Source organism: Parambassis ranga, chromosome 22, assembly GCF_900634625.1.
Source record: "Parambassis ranga chromosome 22, fParRan2.1, whole genome shotgun sequence".
NCBI classification, from domain to species: domain Eukaryota; kingdom Metazoa; phylum Chordata; class Actinopteri; family Ambassidae; genus Parambassis; species Parambassis ranga.
In genome coordinates, this window is record NC_041042.1 from 2710060 (window position 1) to 2730477 (window position 20418).

The 20418-nt window shown below is 44.1% G+C and overlaps 1 protein-coding gene across 4 annotated transcripts in view; it reads left to right on the forward strand.

The window, feature by feature from the left end:
* slc4a11 (solute carrier family 4 member 11) overlaps nt 1-20418 on the forward strand; it is an 82061-nt gene that overhangs the window by 29022 nt on the left and 32621 nt on the right. For 2 of the 4 annotated variants that reach the window (XM_028396173.1, XM_028396174.1), the window contains exons 2-5: nt 6876-6926; nt 9451-9567; nt 16935-16978; nt 20062-20290. In XM_028396173.1, the coding sequence (XP_028251974.1) occupies nt 6876-6926; nt 9451-9567; nt 16935-16978; nt 20062-20290 (441 nt within the window). The remainder of the gene's footprint in view (nt 1-6875; nt 6927-9450; nt 9568-16934; nt 16979-20061; nt 20291-20418) is intronic. The other 2 variants (XM_028396177.1, XM_028396176.1) reach the window with 1 other exon arrangement.

The following is a 20418-nucleotide window of genomic DNA, read 5'->3' on the forward strand; positions in this document are numbered from 1 at the left end:
ATGCGGAGCAGCACGTTCCTAACGGAGGTTCAACGTCTTTCACCATAAGCCGAATAAAGCGCGACGAGGCCACAGCGCCGGCTACAGGATGGTCCTCTGACACCCGAGGCTCTGACACATGCGCGGTAGCTCATGACGCAATTGTTTCGAACCACTGTGCCGAGGCTTTGCTTCGGTCACGTGACCACTTCAATGACGTTTGAACCACTTCAGTGACGTTTGAAGCAGTTGAGTGCTTTGCAGCGTGGAGTGTTGGTTGTTGCCATAGCAACTGAATGTTTGCTCATATCAAAGGAATGAACTTCCACTGGAGAAGCTGCCTCCCGATCTTTATTATGGGCTCAACAGCAAGAAAGGAAAACATTACAACAGCGAAGTCTCCTCCAGCAGATGTTGGAAAGAATTCCACTCAGCCGAGAATCCGCGGTACGTTTAGTCAGTTTGCTCCTTACGACCAAACTTAAGCGCTGGAAGAATTTTAATGTTGATATGCACTGCTCTGTGACCTTAAGATAAGAACATGTGAAGGACAAAGTTACTTTAAATGTTTGCTTCATTATTATTATTATATTATTATTATTATTTTAAGCAGTTTGTGCATCTGTTATCAATACATATTTCAAACATGGCTGGTTGGTGCCTAATCACTACTTTAACCTGTTAGAATGAAGGGGTTAACTTGACTGATGATTTGTCGGTATCATTTTAGAACAATGTGGCGATTTAGAGTCAAAAACATGTAAACAATAGTCATCAATTAATCGTCAAATTAATCGTTATCGGCTAAATGCCACAATTAATTAATTAATTAACTAATTAATTAATTAATAATTAATATTTTTTTGCCAATATCGCCCAACCCTAATGTACATACCGCCTAATTGTTCACTTATAACACCTGTTGAGAGAGGAATTGTGCGGGTCTTCACCTTTAGAGCTTCATAAACACACTTAACATTTTAATATCTGAACACCCTGAGATGCTGTGTATTATCCTGCTTGTGTCGGTTAGCGTGTCTGCTCGTGCGCTGCAGCCTGTGCACACGTCTGACTGTGTGTCTGCAGGATGCAGCAAAAACGGAAACACAACACACGTGCACACACACTTTCACTGTTTCACACTCACCAGACAATTGAAATGTTTCTGGTCGCTGAATCTTGAAGCGATGGGTTTGTTTACTGTCTGTGTCTTTGTCCAGGTGTAACAGTAGCTGTCACTGCAGTCTGTAACATCATCATGTTTCTGCAGCTCAGTTTGGAGTAAAGGAGGAAACACACCCTCACAAAAAACGGCCTCATTTAGCTGATAATGCAGCCCACAGATATGAGCCATGCTTATATTTTGACTGAAGGCACCATGCAGGAGGCAGCCTGGGGGTGGTGGTGGTTCAGGAGCCCGGGGTTTGATTGATTGATTTCACCCACTGTTAAGTTTAGTTTCTGCTCATGGCCGCCATTTTCAGCCGCCACTGTCACAGGTCCTTACCACATAAAGACAGATTCACACACACACACACACACACACATATATCCCAACCTCATGTTACGTCTTCCCGTTGAGGACGGGCTGTGTAAAGCCGACATGTCCGCTCCTGCCACTCGTCCTTGTATGAATGATGTATTTTTGAATGATCGTCAGCTCGTAAGTGAATCGGCTGCTGCTGATTCCACAGCAGAGCAGCCTTCATGACTGCTAATGAACCTGTCTGTAGAAGAGCAGCGGAGCATGAAGTATGTAGAGGCTCTTAATCAGCTCAGTCTGAACTCCTATGCGTCCATTGTAGCAGCTTCCATGTTCAGCTGTAAAACTTTTTATTGGTTACACTGCAGGAGTTAAAGCTGCTTATTGTGATGCTGAAATGTAAAAACAAAGGCCCAGGTTCAGTGATAAAGCCTGAGAAGTTCTGGTGTCTGGCTGCTCCTGCTGCAGTTTCATTGATCTGGACAAAGCCTATAACATGGATCATGTGCACCCCCCACCCCCACCTGCATCTGTCAGTGCCAAACAGCTCAATACGAGCAGAGCACATGAATCTTCATGATGCCACTCCTGATCACAGCACTCAGAGCCAAAGACGCACAGTTCAGAGAGCGTCCGCAGGAAGCCGGCGCCGCGTGCCGCATAATGAAGACGAGCAGTCCGACATATTAGAACCCTGAAACACAGAGATCTGCCTTTGTTCTGTCTGAGCAGATCTCTGATGTCTCTCTGAAATGACTTTCAGTTATTGTGCCCGCTCTCCTGTCTTAAGGTATTTTCACCTGATTTACAGTCATTTCATTTCATTTCATTTCATAACATTGATCCGACGCCTTCATGTTTGATGGCACAGAAACAAGTTTGTGCTCCACATACCGAAGCCTTTAATACATCAAATAACCGTCACTACAAATGTTACATCATGCAAACGATATGTACACTGTAAATGTGTCTCACTTTTGAAATCAGCCCCTAGAGGCCATGGAGGGAACTGCATGTTGGTTTTAAAGAGTTTTAAAGATGCTGCTAGTCCTAAAGATAGACAAGAAAACCCTTAATCGTGTTGGCGTCACCGGCCACTGCCACCTTGGTCGCCAACGCTTGATTGATTGAATGATTTGATTTGAATATGAACTAATCTTTTATATGACTCAGGAGTAATGAGTCATCTCAGCGAGTGATTCGTTTTCTCTCCACATGGCAGGCAGCCGCATAAGCTGAGTCGTTAGGACAGGAAACAGAAATGATTAGTTCATCTCGTTCGTACTCGGGTCCTCGTTCTTTTGTCACATGACAGCCAGGCTGTGTAAGAAGCAGTTCCTTCTTGTTCTTCATTCACCATTCATTTGTCACATGATGGGCTGCACAGATTCGACTCCAACACGAGGGACACAGCGCTAGCAAAAGATTTGTTCATTTTAGTGTAGAGTAAAAGATCTGAGTCAGTAAAAAGAGTCCAACTTCCCAACACTAACCTCGGCGTTGTGCCTGACTTCACCTAGCCCCCCTCATCGTATGATGATAAGGGATAAGTAGAGTCTGACGTCCAGTCCCCTGACACGGCCAGCTTTGTGTTTTTTTTTGTTTTGCCCACCTTAAGTTTAATTATTTATTTATTCGTTTAGATAAAGATCATCTTAAAACATATAAATTCATAACATAAAACACATTTCAATGCTGCCTTCTGACAGCGTCCATTCTTGAACGATTGCTTAGTTATTTGGCTCATCTTTAGCAGCACTTATTAGCTCAGTGCAGCAGACAGAGAGGAAATGTGTGGGTTTAAGACAAAGTTTTTAAAAACTCGACTCTGTGCTGGCTGCGCCTCAGGCTGTGTCTGTTTATTGGTTTATTTAGCTGCACATAGAAAGATGACTAAACACACTGTATAAAACTGGCACAGATGTTAAAGGTGAGGTAAATAAACTGCTGTCTGCAGGCACAGATGATGTACATCTCAGGATAAACAATGTTTACCGCTGCAGCTGCAGGAATGGGATCTACCTGCATGTGTGAAGGTGATGGATGCTTTTATCTTTACATAATACACCACTCTCAGTGTGAAGATGGGGTGAGCCGGTGGCTAGTTTAGCATAGCACAAATTAAAAGAAATAAAGGGGGTAGCGTGAGCCCGACTCTGTCTGAGGGTGCAGAAATCTCCACTAAAGCTCTCTAACTTAAGTTTAATCCCAATAAAGCTGAAGTATAAGAACGGCATGTTGTGGTTTTCAAAGGCTGGTAAAACAAGCAACACTAAGGCACATAATACAGATTATAATCTACTAATCTGAATGCACATTCAGTCCGATTCTTTCTTCTCGTGATCCGTCAGGTTAGGGTTAATAACATAAAACATGTTTATCAATTTACAAAGTGATTGGGCTTCATACATTGGTGCTGATAAGCAGCTGTAATCTGGACCCTTTCTTTGCCCGTTTTCGGATGCTCTGAGCATCCATACCGTAACACCTGCTATAAACGTGCATCTGTTTTTTCAGACAGTAAAGCCTCTGCATAGATCACAGATATTCTATTAGCAACACTCACTCGCTACAGCCGTGCCTGAGTTTGTGTTTAACATTTTTTATCTACATGCTTCATGACCCATTTGGATCATCACTTCACTTTTATTAGCATTAGCATCAAATTCTTCATTCGGGTTCTGCTATGCTAGCAGACAATTTACTGGAAATCCTCCATGTTTGAAAAGATTTCAACATTATTGACCTTTTTTGGTCATTACATTAAAATGTAATCATATTCCTACCAATGTGTGCTAAGCTAAGCTAACTAGCGTCTTCACATTCACTGCACAGATATAGTAGGATTTGAAAGCACACGCTGCACACAGGAACCTTCAACACGCGATAAGCCGTGATTAAACAAGCTGATTGCTTTGAGGATGTATAACGGCCTTTCAGATGACAACATTTACTGTGTGTGTGTGTGTTGGTGACATTTTTATTTTTTGTTTTCCTGCCGTGTGTCTCTTTTGTCAGGGACGGGTTTGATTGTAGCAGTCAAATCAGAGACGTTCCCATGAGACACGCGCCGCTGATCTTTGGTTACGGGATGTAAACATATCGGCTTTCTGCTTGCTGGTAACACAGCGGCCCCACAATGTCTCAATAACCTTCAAAGTATCCCCGCTCCATATCTGCTGTCTCGCTCTGTGTGTGTGTGTGTGCAATCCGCATGCTGCACACATCCACAGCGCCGCGTGACAAACTCTCTGAAATGTTGTACTCTCTGTGCATTTGTAGTGGAGCTCTTCACCAGATTAGGTTTAATTCCAAAATGAGATATCCTCCATTTTAAAAAATGCTGCACCCCACCATTGCAAAACGATTGCTCGCCTGCAAACCTCACTATGGATTATCACTGAATGTCTTAGTGAAGTCAGGACCCCTGCTTATGCTGCCTGCCTTAACATATATATATATATATATATATATATATGTATATATATGTATATATATATATATATATATATATATATATATATATATATATATATATATATATATATATATATATATATATATATATATATATATATATATATATATATATATATATATATATATATATATATATGTATATCACAGATCTTGTCTTGTGTCACACAGCAGATGGCGCTGCTCGCTGCACAGGGAGCAGCCAAACGATAGCGTCTATTAGCTTTTGCTAAAGCTAGCAATATACATATGCTGGCAAATTACAGACAGTTAGCACAAAGCCAGCTAGCGCAGCAACATCACTACTGCCTAATATTGGCACTACATGCTAATATTGCTAAGTTAATACTGTGTCTCAACACCTCACCGTGGGCTCACTCTGCTCACTAGTGGCGCAGGTTCGTGGAGTCGCGTTCCACCAAACCAGGAAGCCGCCCACTGACCAATCAAACTCCACTAATGTTTACACAGCCACCATGGCTAATAGTAACCTGCAAGTGGAGTCAAATAAGTCTGTTACACAAATACTGGCAAAAGCATGCTCAAAGACTGGTTATACCAGTGTCACTCAGTCATGTGTGCACATACATGCACAGACAGGCTGAGGAGAGCTTTCACTGGGATTATTAATAAAATGTGCACCACTGTCTGCCTGTGGAGCGGCTGTCTGATGCTGCACTGACTTAAAAAAGGACTTTACTTCAGTAATGAGGCACATTTTTTAAAACAGTTGTATATTGTGGGTAAGTTCAGTCTCAGGTTTAGTGTGGGGCCACAGTAAATTAAATAGGGGTGCGATGGCCCCTGTCATTGGCTCCCTCAGACTTTAGGTCTTTATAGCCAAACCTGAATTTTTCACGGTCCTCACTGTGACAGGTCGGACGATCTTCACTGCTCATCGGGACAAATACGTATCAGGAAATCTGTTTTTATTCCAGGAAAGTTAACACCACAAGTTAGAGCCCAGACAGTGTTAGGATTAGTTCTGTAGGGTCATGTTGTGTGTTATCATGTGTTGTGTTAGAGAGCTGATGTCAAGTCGCCATGGCAACGTATTTTGGAAAAGACTTTTGAATTTTGCCAATCAAAAGAAGACATTTTGACAAACAAGTATACAGCAGATCTGTGAAGTTCTTCTGATCATTATTTTATCTGATTGGATGTATTGATCTGTGAGGCAGCACTAATATGTTTTTTATTTATCCTTTTTAGTCAGAACTAAAAACAGAATGACTTCATTAGCATCATAAACCAGTGACCAGATGAAACCTGCATCTGCTGCTCATGCAGGGAATGTTAATGAGCTCTGCAGTGAATACTGTACATACATGCATGCACGTCTGCTGAATGGATGCTGCAGGTTATTGTGATGATACAAGAATGTGACCCTGTGTCTCTCGGGGGCTCCCAGCACTCCTGACCTAAAGCTCATTAGTCTCTGCTAGAAGAGAAAAGCAGGTCAGACTCGCAGCTCTTAGAAAACAGGTACAGGTGTGAGACCTCTGTGGAAGCACTGTTTAACTTTAACTCATCGAGGTCACGTTAGAGACAAAAAACTTAAAATCAAGGAAGCTGTGCAGACGCTCCTGCAGTGTGTGTGCATTTATACTGATCCTGATTCCAGCATCAAGCAGAGAAACGCCTGCGCTGGCCGAGCTGTGTTTTTATTGTGCTGTAATTCTGGACAAACACCAGAGGAGCTGTTTATTTATTTATATTTAACTCTAATGCTCCTGTCTCCTCAATCACGACCTCCAGGGAGCAGATACTTTCATGAGTATATGAATAAATGAATCAAGTGTTTTACCAGAAAAAGAAACAGAAAAACATCTGAAAATAATAATCAGTTAGCCTGTTACTGCCCTCCTGCTTCACCTCACTGATCCACTGTCTCCTGTGTTTTTCCTCTCTCTCTCTCTCTCTCTCTCTCCTGCAGAGGCGCCTCCCTCTGGGATGTCCAAGAATGGATACTTCTTTCAAGAAATGGGTGAGTGTGAGACACCAGCCGGACGTGAAGCCGTGCTGCTCAATGAAACCTCAGTGTAATTAAAATCTCTGACATCTTTTGTGCACTGAGACGTATGTCTATAAGGAAAGATGAGGCACACACACACACACACACACACACGCTCCCAGCGCTCGCACTCCTCTGCATTTGGATATAAATAATGAACTTTGCTCCGGCTGCTATGATAACGGCAGTTTCATTACCTTCAAGCCAAGGAGAGGCATCCAATTAGTATGTGCAGCACAAGCAGTCAGGACAGAATATACTCGCATTGGAAGTCCCTGTCTCCCTCAGCCAATTATTCCCCTCGCACTGCAACACAACCATTCACTCAGCAGATTCGGCAGAAGCCCCCCTGCTGCCACCCAACACAACTGTCTTTATTATGCAACTGCTTATCAAGATATAAATGCAGGCACAACGCCGCTGGCTGCAAGGATTACCCTCCATTGTTATGTTTCAGGAGGCTGGCCTGGAACCTGAGCGCTCTGTGGCGTGTTGAAGCCGAGCCATGTTCTCTATTACAGTGCTCAAAGTGTGTGTGTGTGTGTGTCTTCTATAGGCGGCTGCAGAACACTGTGCATGGTTTGAAGGAAGCACATCAGTCGTTCTGCTTCCTTCTGCACGCTCATACTGATGTGATGATTGAATGATGAGCTGCCATATAATAAAGTTTTAATAACTTTCCACAAAATGGATGCTGTTGCTCCATTTTTTTGCCCTCCAGCAGCTGCTTCTCTCTCCCAAGGTGATTTGAAAGTCAGAGCCCTGCCGGTAAGTCGGAGGCAGACACACAGGAGGAGGGGATGCAGGCGAGGCGACGACACCGAGAGAGGTTCAAATAATGTCAAGTGCTGAGGGATGATCCCCATGCAAGACAAACTGAATGAACCGAAATTGGGCCCTCCTCATGGATAAGGTCAGCAGATAAAAGAGCAGCAGAACGAGATATTGTCCCCGATCACACCGGATGATATTTGGGAGCCCACTAGTTACTGTAGGATTGGATTTAAAGGGGGGCGGGGGGGACAACGGGAGGAGAACAGGATGAGTCATACTAACAGGCTCCAGGCTGGGTGCAGGGAGGCTGTCTAATGCACAAAACCCCAACAAACAAAATAAAAACAGATTTTACCTGTGCCTTCTTACAGGACAGATATTCATATATGACCTTATAATTCCTACAGGAGCAGCGGCCACTCATCAGCTCAGAGAATTAGTCCCAGAAAACACACATTCCTGCCAGTCTCCATCCAAAATGTCAGCGTTAATTATTGGACTAACAATCAAACGACAACACAAAATAATTATCGTCTGTTTAGAAACATTTTACACGTATCTTAAATCTTATCACTGTAAATCGTGATTTTTAAGATTTAAGACATACAACAAACACGTTTACAACTGAAATTTCCTGCTGCCAGCAGGTGGCGCTGTGACGGTATCAACCTATTACCATGTATAACTGTTCAGACTCGGGTCCATAGCAGTACTGTAAGATTTTGTCCACACTGCATGAAGTTTGTTGGTGGTACTGCAGAAAATACAGTGTGTCCTTTGATGACATCGGTGGACTGTTGACATGGCAACGTACCAAGCTAAAACAAAGGGGCTACACGTCAGGGGACGCTATAGAGCCATTTTCCCATGTGCATTTCAAAAGTCAGCAAATTCCAAAATTTTCAGCCGAATGAATTTTTCTACCAAGTTTGGTGACTTTTGGGGCATGTTAAGGGTATTCTTTCAGAATAACAGTGTAATATCATTCAGATATCCATGTTTTGTGTGTATGTCGCAGCAAAAGGACTCAGATTCTGCTCTTTTCCAACATTATTATTATTGTTTTAACACACAAACAGAGAGCAGCCATATTATATTAAATATAAATCCTTGTTAGGATACGTTCCATAAATGTCGTTATTACTGCTAGCATCCAAATCATCCTTTTATTGAGTCTGGGGCCACCTTCCCCTCTCCTGCCCACACTCCAGTCTGAGAGTTTTCTGCTGAAATCTGTCGTTAGGTTTCTCAGGGCTGTCCGGCGGTCCCCTGTGAGATCGCTGTTTGCTCGTGCATGTCCGTCCTCCTGTGTGTCTCCTAATTGAATTTGACTGATGTTAATTGGACGGCAGTTTTTAGCTGCCGCGTTTGTTTCCTTCTCCTTTCCAGGACTCTCTGTTTCGCCTCTGCCCACGTCTCATAGACAGGATTTGATGTTTCATTAGTATCTGGATGGTGTTAAAAGAGACATTTTCCCTGAGTGACAGTATTTGCATGTAATTGTCATTTTGTCCTTTTTAGCTACCAGATGTTTGTTACAGAGTCAGAGTGGTTCACTGGCTCAGACAGGCTGTTAAAGCACCAATGTCTTGTCAGAACTTCACGTCACTGTTGAAACTTCTTACCGAGCAGCTTCTGCATCAGATTGGTGAATCTTGCCAACAACAGTAAGCGGTGACGCCGGTGAGGTCCAGGAGGTGACCCTGTGCTGTTGTGTCCCCAGAGCAGCGGGAGGCGGAGCAGGAGGAGGGCAGCGAGGGCCGAGAGGAGGGACAGGACTCGCCAATCGCCTGCGGAGATGACATCCACCTCTACGACAACCAGATCAGCCCTGGGCCAGGTCAGTACACCGACAGAGGGAGAGACAGAGGGGGGGAGGGCAGGACTGAAAGGGCAGCGGGGGTGAGGCTGTGCGGTGGGGATAAGGAGGCGATCGAAGAAGAAGAAGAAGAAAGATGTTGTGTTAGGAGGAGAAGAACTTCAGCTCACGGCCTGTTTGTTAGAAAATATCAGAAATAAACTGCACTCCAAATTCCCTTTGGTGGATTTTCACCGTAATCTGCAGCTCCTGCTCGGCTGCTCTGCTCATGTTCAGCTCCGCGTTCTGTTTCATTTTTTTATGGATCATTGCTTCACTCAAATTTGAAAACAGGCAGCTGTTTGTGGCACAGAAGCTCTGAAGAAGCACGAGAGGCTAAAATGTGCCGTTATCAATCTGGCAGGTGATCAATGAAATCTTTCCAAAGGTTTTTAATAGGAAACGGGACTCTCAATATCACCAGTTCAGACTTAACGTGCACTTTAGATGTTTTATATCATAGGAGGAGGCACGTTCTTCACAGAGAGCGTGAACAAAAACAACCAAACTTCAGCTTCTGTTGGAGCTCTGCTCGGTCTGAGTCCATGCAGACTCTGTTGGCAGGTGTTGACTTGACAGACAGCTCCTCAGCTGCAGGTGCAGATGATTTTGACCCCATCGCCAGAAATCCCCCACCCTGATGGGTCAACAGGTTACCGTTGCCACGGTAACAGTCACAGGTGCACAACAGGGAGAGAGAGAGAGAGAAAGAGAGATGCCTGTTCTCTTTGAATGTGACAGGTGACCATGTCACTGGGGCTGATTCTCCATACATAGTAACACTTAAGGCGTCTGACAGGAGGAGAGAGTGGAACAAGTTAGAGGAAGAAAGAAAGACAACCGACCAACAACAACAAAAAGAAGGAAACTATCACACAACAGCCCACAGTCTCACCCAGACTGAGCATCTGTGTGCTGCTCATAAGACCGCATCCACCAGTACTGAACCAGTTCCTGACCAGCAGCAGCATCACGTCCCCTGACTCCACCCGCCTCTGCTCTTCATCATGTCACTGACATCTTCAATGACACCCTGGAACTCTCAGTACCAACACACCACGATCACATGTGTCATGATCAAGCGGCAACCGGGGCTCAAACTTGAAGCCCATGCGGAAGTGTCAAAACTTGTAATTCACGCCGCAGCCACTGGGGGCTGGCTCCAGAAGCGAGTCATTTCCCATAGACTCCCATGTTAAAATGGCCAACTTCACAGCAGAAATGAACATGTTTACAGCCTGGTACAAAAAACCATTCTGGTCTCAGATGATAGGTTCTCTTCTAGTGTCAATTGTACAGGGGGTGAATTTTTCTCACTCGTTTCAATTGTATTCGGACTTAAAATTACGCATAATTATGGGCGTTGCCGCTTGAGGGACAGAGGGTTGCCGTATCACAGCGCGAGTTTCCTACTTCCCCGATCGCCCGCCCCACTAAACTCCGCTCATGCTCCCCCTCTTTGTCCATATTTGGAGTTTTGGCGGACGTGACGCTGCCAACATGGCGGCGGTCAGCACGTCCCGGAGCCTCCCACCGAACCTCAAAACGGCTCCTTAGAAACAAACAGGTGACGTCACGGAAGCTCTGTCCATAGTTTTTACTCTCAGTGGTCATGATGCAGGCTCTGGACTCCACATAATATACCTGCCATAGATAGCCACCAACCAGCCACCAGGGGGCGATCTAAATGTTTCAGTCTCACTTATGAGGAGCTGTAATGGCGTCCATACATATATATATGTATATATTTATATGCTACAGATATATCTCATTCCTCGTACAAGGCCGTCCTCAGCATCTGGTGACTTTCCTCTCTGACTCTGGCTCCATCCTCTGCTCGTCCACCATTAAACATAACCATAATTGGCAGTGTGTCCCCGAAGTGTGTAGCAGGGAACGACATTGTTTACAGTCGTTTCGTTGTCCACCGCCAGCCTCGGTCGATAGAGCTGCACCGCTGGCCGCGGTGAGGACGCCTCCTGTGATCTGTCTCTGTGCAGCTGTAACACGTTGAGTCCTCGCCGCTGTCATCAGGAGAAATTCTCACCTGCAGGTGCAGAATGTTTGTCATGCCGTGCCCGCTCACACGTTTTCAGTGCATTATTCATCGACAGCACAGCTGAATGCTGATTAGTCTGTTTTGTTTTCATTTCTCCCTCTAACCCCACCCCCACCGCCACCGCTCTCCCCGGCCAGCCAAAGTCTAGTTGTCACATACGTTTGATCTCAGTATCATTAGTCGTTTGCATGCCTGTTGTTTTTTCCCTCTTTCTTTTAATTCATGTCACAAATTATTATGTTATTTTATTATTCTGCCCGAGCGGGTCCACTGTGAAAACACGTCCACCATATCAAACCAATGTACGACTTTTAATCACATCCTGTCTGGATAAATAAGCAGTGGTTTGGAAAAGCAAAAAAAAAAAAAAAGCTCTGTGATTACATCAGACCCAGAGACAGCAGCTCCTACCGTAATCTGATTTCTGAAACATCTGTCTGCTATAATGAATTCATTTCTCACCCTATATTAAACAGAGGCTCTGTTCATGGGGAAAATGGAGTCATGCTTTCAGGTCTCTGGTTTCTGGGACAGCGTGTTTGACCTTTTATCATAGTTCACCTGTTGCATATCGAACTACAGTAGCCATTACATCTTCATCTTTGTACAGGGGGCCATGGCTGTGCACAGGGTTCTAGAAATAGGTTGTTCAATCACTTCTGTGGCACATAATTTAAATGATATATAATAATTAGAATAGTACAAACTGATAGCTGAGATTTTTACCGTAACACCTAGTTTAGATGCTCACTTAAAATCCTCGTCGGCCATATTGAATGAACTTGTTGACGGAAGCATTCACTCCTCTGATTGTGAAGACACCACGGCGTCGGTGATCAGGAAAAAAAGTGGATTGCTGCAGCGACAAGTAATCACTTCGTGACTTTTATCAGAAAAATGGCCGACCTCAGAGACCTCAATAGCTACAGCCTTGGTTGCAGCAGCTAATGTTATCGCTAACAAAGAGGATTTTTTTTTTTTCCTTGAATTTGGTTGATGCATCCAAACTAATGCCAATAGCAGAGTGCTAAATATTAGTCTGAACATGCTAATTTGCTAAATAGCCTATTAGCATTTTTGCTGACGTTAGCATGTAGCTGCAGCCTGCTGTGCTTCCTCTCTTGTCAGCATGCACAGTTACTGAAAGTATCTCAGATCAAAAAAAAGTGATGATTGATGGCAGCGATTCATCTGATGAGGAATTGAAGAGCTGAGCACGCGTGTTGTACGCTGGTCTGTTTGTTGTCTCCTTCGGTTATTTTATCGCTTTGACATGATCTTATCCGTTCTAGTCTCTTCAGAGAACTTTGTCATAAAGCTGTCAAACGCTCTCCATAAATAGAATTGATATGATGATTATATTTCTGCCAGCACAGGGCTCAGTTCCATTTCACTTCAATCAATTTGGCTGAATACTGAAGTGGAAAACTTGAAGGGAAGGACAGACGCCTCTCACAGAGGAAACAGGAGGATTTAGGTCTGGAGATGACCTTGAAACCCTCCGCCAGGTTTCTGAGATTTTATTTTATTTTTTTTACCTTTTATTTTTTATAAGATTCCACTGTTTAAGGATGCGACAGAGAAGTGAGGGTGTGATTCCTTGTCTCTCCTTTACAGACGTCTTCATGGTAATCAGCCTGATTCTTTTACATTCAACACCTCAGTGGCAGCGACACGCTGCAGTGATTTACAGCACAGGAGAAGGAAATTCTGCAACACAAAGTATTGAACTGATTTTATGCAAAATATTTAGGGAGGCGACAAACAAACAGCCTGAGAGGAAGAGCTGACTCACGGTGTATGTTAAATAGTGGCACATTTGTTTACTTGGGTTAAGGTTTCTTTCTCAGCAGAGGTTGTTTTTTAACGTGTAGCAGGGATTGAATGATAAAAACATTAGTTTAAATGATCATTATGATTCTCACAGAGGTGCAGGAGCTGCACTGTACACAGGCGGAGATAATGTTCACACTGGAGAAAGTCAATCCAGCTAGAGTGGGATTGAATCCAGATGAGAGCCTTTAAACTGTCCGCGCTCAATCTAGTTTAACCCGGCTTCTTTGTTGTCCTCCAAACCACTAGGTGGCGCCTTGTAATATACAGAATCTGTTCAGGCAGTTTCCTTTGTAGCCCTGTGGAAAATAAACTCCGGGCAAAGCTGTCGTAGTTCGACGGTTGTTTACATACGGCTTTTGCACGCATTTGTGTTCAGACCTGAGCCAGATGTAAGCCGATCAGGCTAGATCCACCTCCGAGAGGTGGATTGAAATCAATCTGGATCCAGATTCGGCCTGAAACCCGCTCTAGCCGGATTGATTTCCCCAGTGTGAACGGGGTTGTAGTTTTAAACTAGACACTTTCTGGTCTGTATGTTAATTTTGATCCGTTTTTTAAATCTTTCTTTTATTATACAAACACCTGGAAGATATTTCTCTAAGACTATGAGGCTGTTTTAAGTCCCTGTGGGAGGCTCTGATCGTCGCCCTGTTGGCAGCATCACAGTCCACCTAAACTCCAAGTACAGGCAAAGAGGTGCAGCTACATCCATTAAGTGTGTGAGCGTATTTCTCTTGCTGCACCTCTTATGTGTTTGTGTGGGTGGTGAAATGATCTGGAGATAACTCATCATACCTAAAAGAGTGAGGTTGACTTTGGATCATGTACTGCCAACAACACACTTTTGTTTTCGCATGAAATTAGAGATGGATTCCCTTCATAATCTGAATGGAAAGATTTATATGGCTCTTCCAGATGAAAAAACCTGCACACATCAGAGGTAAAAGACTATTAGAGAGGAATATTAAATGGATTCTTAGTATTCCTGAAGCACAAACCTGTGAAAGTCTGATGTTTTTACGCCAATTAAAATTGAACTTTTCTCTAAAACTAATTTATATTTCAAACATTTAAAAAGCAGGGCTTGCTGCCCGGCTTCGATAAAACGCGTCCCGTCACCTCCGTCGCCGCCTTGCGACCCGTAACGCTTCAATTAATACAACACTCCTCTTACATAACTCTGCCTGAATATCATTAACAGCTACAGTGATCAAATAAGGAATCAAGAAGGAAAACAAGCCTGTGGCACATTTTAACACTTCCTCTCCCCTAATCCCTAAACCCTGAAATTCGCCTGGATTACTTTAAGCCACGGCGTATACTGAGACACACACAGGGGCCATTAGAAGGAGGTGATCACTGGGGACGAGGTAATCTTATATGAATATATGAATATCTCCTTACAGGCCGAGCCTGACAGCAATTAGAGCCGCGGCTCCGCCGTCTCCCCTCTGGGGACGGATCAGCCCGGCCGTGCGCTTTTTGATTGTGAGGCTTTGATGAACCAAATCCACTGCACACGACACGTCCGCCACAACCTCATCACAGAGAGCCAGAGGTCCCCCCCCATCCCCGCCCTGCAGGGTTTTATGATGGCAAGGTGTTTGGTGTGGCGATCAAAGCCCTGCACTCTCCTCTGCAGACCTGCTCACTAGTAGCTGGATTATTGATATTATGATATCCTGGCACTCTCCTCAGGCTGATTGGCTTGTTTAAAGGGGGAGGGTGGTGGTGGGGGGGTTCTTGCTTTTTTCTGTTGCTGGAGGGTGGAGTTAAGCTCTGATTGATTTCCAGACGGAGCCGACACAGTGCATCATGTGGAGCAGAGGAGGAAAGCCCGTGGTAACCTAATAACGTCCTCCCCACAGTAAACGGCGATAACTGCGTTATGTAACGCTGGTGGCAGACTGCTTTATGAGAGTCAGCTGGGTACAGTCTGCCGGTTAAGGGACTGAAGTGTGTTGAAACCCTCACTCCCTCCGTTCGTCCCCTCGTATTGTTTTCTAACATAAAAGCTCTTTTCCTCCTCTCTGGGAAAATCCAAACCTTTGTACTTTATCTGAGCGCTCGCCTCAGCTCCACAGACGTCTGTATTAAAGCCTTATCAGCAGAAAATTTCCAATCCCTGTTCAATGAGACCATTTAGACACGCACCTCTTGACATTTTCATCACTTTTTTAGAAAAAACTTCACAGCGGTTTATTTTTTCTGCTCTTCGTTAATGAATGTTGTGTGTGTTAGGAATGCTTTTAAATGCAAATACAGCACGTTATAATGAGCAGATTTGCATGATCAGTTAACTTAACGTAATATTCTATTCAGCAGTAAAGTAAATGATGGCGCATTGTTGAAAAGTTATGGGATGCCCTGGTGGCCTGTGGGGGTGTGTGAGGCATTGACCTTGAGTCATGTGGTTCTCTCTCATTTCCTGTCATTCTTTTACTGCAGACTCTAATAAAGGCATAAATGGACTCAAATTGATGTCATTCTATTAATAACTATGTAAAAGGGTATGATGGTTGTGTTAAGGAATGGTTTGGTGGACGTGTTTGCTGGCCTCCATTTTCCTGGTTTTCATTGGTAAAGTCAGACAAAGAGTGATCAGGCATCTGGTGGCTTGGAAGATCGTCGTCTTTGAGGTCTTCTTGTTATGATTTGTAGAGGTAGGATCCAAATTCAGACAACAGGCCGGGTTCAGGGTGAAATTGAATGTAGAAAGGTACAGAATAAAGATGAAGCACTGAAGCAGGCTGGTGGTGTCGTGGCGAAGCGACTGCACACGAAGATGGTTCCTAGAAAGCAGATACAAAAACACAAAGTTACCAATCCAGTGTCGGTCTGAAGCTCCACACAGGAATATAAAGGCGGCTGATATAGATCAGACCCAGGTTTACCAATCGTCAGTCACACCGGAAGGAGAGTACCTCCCACTGAAGGTAGAACCAGAGAACACCAGCATACACACAAATACACAATAGACATAACTACCCAAAAACCCAAACCCATAACACCTTGGTGCCGACAAACACACAAAGATATCATCAAAATCCTCGTTATCTGCTCTAAAGATGCAACAATGACTCTGTGAATGAATGAAGGTTTACCAAGACGCTCCCAGGCCAGTTGAGAGATATAATCTGGGCCCCCGCCTGGTTGGTTGGACATGCTCGAACACCTCAAGAAGGAAACGTCCAAGGGGCATTCTGACCAGATCCTTGAACGACCTCAACAAGTTCCTCTCACCATGGAGGATCCACCCTGTGGAGAGAGCTTGTTTTGGCTGCTCTTTTGCTCAGGGTGACCTTTCATTCAGAGGTTCTCATCCTCCTCATCCTCACTGCTTCGTCCTCAGCAGTGATCTGGGCTTGATGAGGCCAGCAGCACCACATGTGTAAATCAGCATATCTATATATCTGCTTATGTCTGATCGTACCTGTGCTTTGTGTCTCCTCAGATGCTGACGACTCTGGCTGCGTGTTACTGAACACATCAAGAAGGGTAAGAACAAATAATTATACAACATTCATGCCTTCATTACCTATAAAGAGTTAAAGCTCCTCCCTGATACTGCAGCCATTTATACGTCTGTCTATCAGACCTGTGGAAGGATCCTAAAAGAAAAGTTGGAAATGAAACTTTGCCTTGATGCCATTTGAACCTAATGCATACTTATGAAGGAGCGAGCTCCCGGTGGAACCTCTGTGGAGTCTCTGTACTGATCAGCATGAGCATCAGACTCAGTAAACTGAATGAGCAGCTGCTTGAGGGAATAATAACAACACAGAGTTCACACATTGCTCAAAACTGCGTTCAGAGAAATGACTCTGAAATAACAGTGAAGCACTGAAAGGAATACAAATTGGTATTTGTGTACACGTTTTCCTTGACTAATTTATTATTGAAAATAATCCTTAATCTGATGAATAACACTGGACCATGGTGGCACGGATTGGAAAGCACCATCACTGTTGACCGCTGATGCAGCTTCGGGATGGGAGGAGTTGCTCTCGGGCTGCAGAGTGTGTGGCTCTAAATAAAACATCTGTGATGGCATTGCCTGTTTGATGATCCTGTAGATTTTGATGGCTAGCCTCAGGTGCTACGTGTTTATCTATGTGCGTCAGACTTTTGGCATCCTAATTGACTTTGTTTATGGAATGAACACACTCTGTCGTTGGAGCCAGAGGTCTTCATCCACATGTGCGTGCAGTCTCAAGCACAATAGCAGCAGATTGTAAAGATGTTTACATTCATCTTTCATTAATTCATATTATGTGTTGGCACAGTTAAAACAACAACAAACCAGGTCTAGAAAAGATTTCACGTCACAAAATGGAGATGAGACACGTGTTATGAACAATGATTTGAGGAAAAGGCACAGACTCAAGACTCTGAATGGTACGACTGAGCCTGGACAGACCCGGGGGAGGTTTTGGGTGCCTGCAAGAGGGACAATGAGGAAAAGGGTAGATTTGTGATGTCATCGAATGACGAAGAGGCTGGAGAAAGTAATCTTCCAACCAAAACATGGGGGCAATCCAGATGACTTGCAGCTGTCAAGTCGTCCATCTTTATTTAGAGTTTATACTTTTGGATATCAGGTGAGGTTGAGGTGGAGGATTGAGACCTCTGAAGTGATGGTTTCTCTAAAACATTCAGGTCCTTCATACAGTCCACGTTGTTCTTTATTAGCATATTATTCACTCAATGATCATTTAAACAACTGAGCTAACTGTGTCTTCAATCAAACGTAATGAGTCCATTGCCTGTGGATCTGTGCATCGTGTGCTATCCATTATTTGAAATTCAGGTCTGTCTGAGGAAGAGCAGATGAAAGAGACTGAGCTAGTGAGGAAGCATCACTTCACAGAGAAACACCTGCATTCTGGGAATGTTTCTGTGGTCAGACCAAATCCAGATTAGATTCACAAACATAATGCTGTGCTCCAGTGTCCTTTATGCTCGACCTGCAATCCGCACAGTGAATGTTATGGAATGGATGCAGCTGCTTTTGTTCCAGGATGTATTCCACTCGCTCCCCCAGTGGGAGCAGAAAACAAAACAAAAACTTTGATTCCAGCATTTTGCAGGCTCATATTTGGAACATTAGGGATAACACTGTGCAGCGAGCCGTCTCCTGCACCAAATAGATGTTCCTGCACCTCGTAGTTGAAGGAGTTTAAAGCAGCACCCAGAGGGCATTAGTGTAAACCGGTGACCACGGCTGTCAGGACTTAGTCCTCCCTGTTTGCTGTGCCTCAGCTCCTGCCAACGGCTCGCCTGCTTCTCCTCTCTAATCTCCCTGTTCTGTATCACACTCGTGTTTGTTTGCTCTCTCTCTCTCTCTCCTTCTGTTTTTTATCAGTTTCACATCCTTCACCGTTTTTGTTATGGATCTGTTTATGTGCAGCTGGCTATAAATAGATTTTCATTTTGATGAGGTTATGTGTGCGACGTTTCACTTTCCTCCTGAACGTCTTCTTCATCATCAATATTTGGACCACTAAAAATAGAATAAAAAAACAAATGAGTTCTCTTCTTAACCTTTGCATGACTCGACCCAAGTTGCATAACATACCCAGACACGACCCCTGACAGGTTCATATAAACAAAAACAAAATCAAATCTGTATTTATAGAACACCTCGCAGAAATAACGCCAGACGCTGACTCTCTGCTTGTTTTTATTATAAAAAGAACAGCAGGACCTCCATTCATCCTCAGAGCTTCTGTCAATCACACGATCAATGAAACTGGGGACTGGTGAGCAACCGGGCTCTTAATCGAGCTGTGCTCTTCTCTCCGTCCATCCCTCCGTCTGTCTTTAGGTGGTTCTCAGACACCGCTGGTAAACTTTGAAGTGCACGCTCAGGGTTCAGATGAGGTTTTAAGAACGCTGTCGAGTTCCTGACTCATGACAATGAGAAATCACTTAACTTTACAACGATTAGCTTTACAAAGATGAAAATCTCTGCCAGTTTTGTTTTTTGAAGGCGTACTCTCAGAGACAGTTACATGTATTTAGACGAGATGGGAAGAATTTTGCAGGTTCTGTCAGTGTCTGTTGTGCTCTATCAAAACCAGATAATGGTTTATGTTTTATTTTCAAATTTAAAATCAGAAAACAGGTCTTTTCCCTTTCTCATTTTTCAGTTGTAGAGGGGGTTATAAGCTACCAGTGGTTCGGTGTCATGACTACTTAAGCTGTGCACCAACCTGGCCTAAACGTATATGCTAATCTAGTGCTAAAGCTTTAACTTATTCACACATAGGGGGTAGACCTGAGGGATGCTGATGGCTGCCTTGGCACACACAGACAGTGTATAATTATTTAGGAAGCATCTGTGACGTCACCTGTAGGTTTCTGAAGAGACGTTTTGAGTCTCTGTGGGAAACTCCAACAGTCCACCTTAACTCCAAATATGGGCAAAGAGATGAGAGGATGAGAAGGAGCTGAAGCAGGCGGGCAGTCAGGCTAGTGCTGTCAAGGTCATATACAGTACAAAAGGTCTTTCAGTGTGGTGGTTTGGACAGAACCCTGAGGAAGAAGCTGCTTTCAAATCTGTGCCATGTCTTCCACAGTATGTGAAGCTGATGAACTTTGAGGAGGAGGTCCGGGCTCACCGCGACCTGGACGGCTTCCTGGCGAGGGCCAGCATCCTGCTGGATGAGACGGCCGCCTCCCTGGACGATGTCCTCAAGAGGATGCTGCACCACGTGGGTCAGGACAGCCACGTGTCGGAGCCCAGCATCAACTTCGAGGAGGTGATGAGCATGCTTTTCACAGATGCCGGAGCTCAGGAGGTCAATGGTGAGTGTGAAATAATTCTAAAAAAATGCACAAATTCTGCTCATTTCAGACTTTAAGATAGATGCTGCTGTGATGTACATACATAATTCTGTGTTTTTGGCCTAAAAAGAACGATCAGCCGTCCCTAC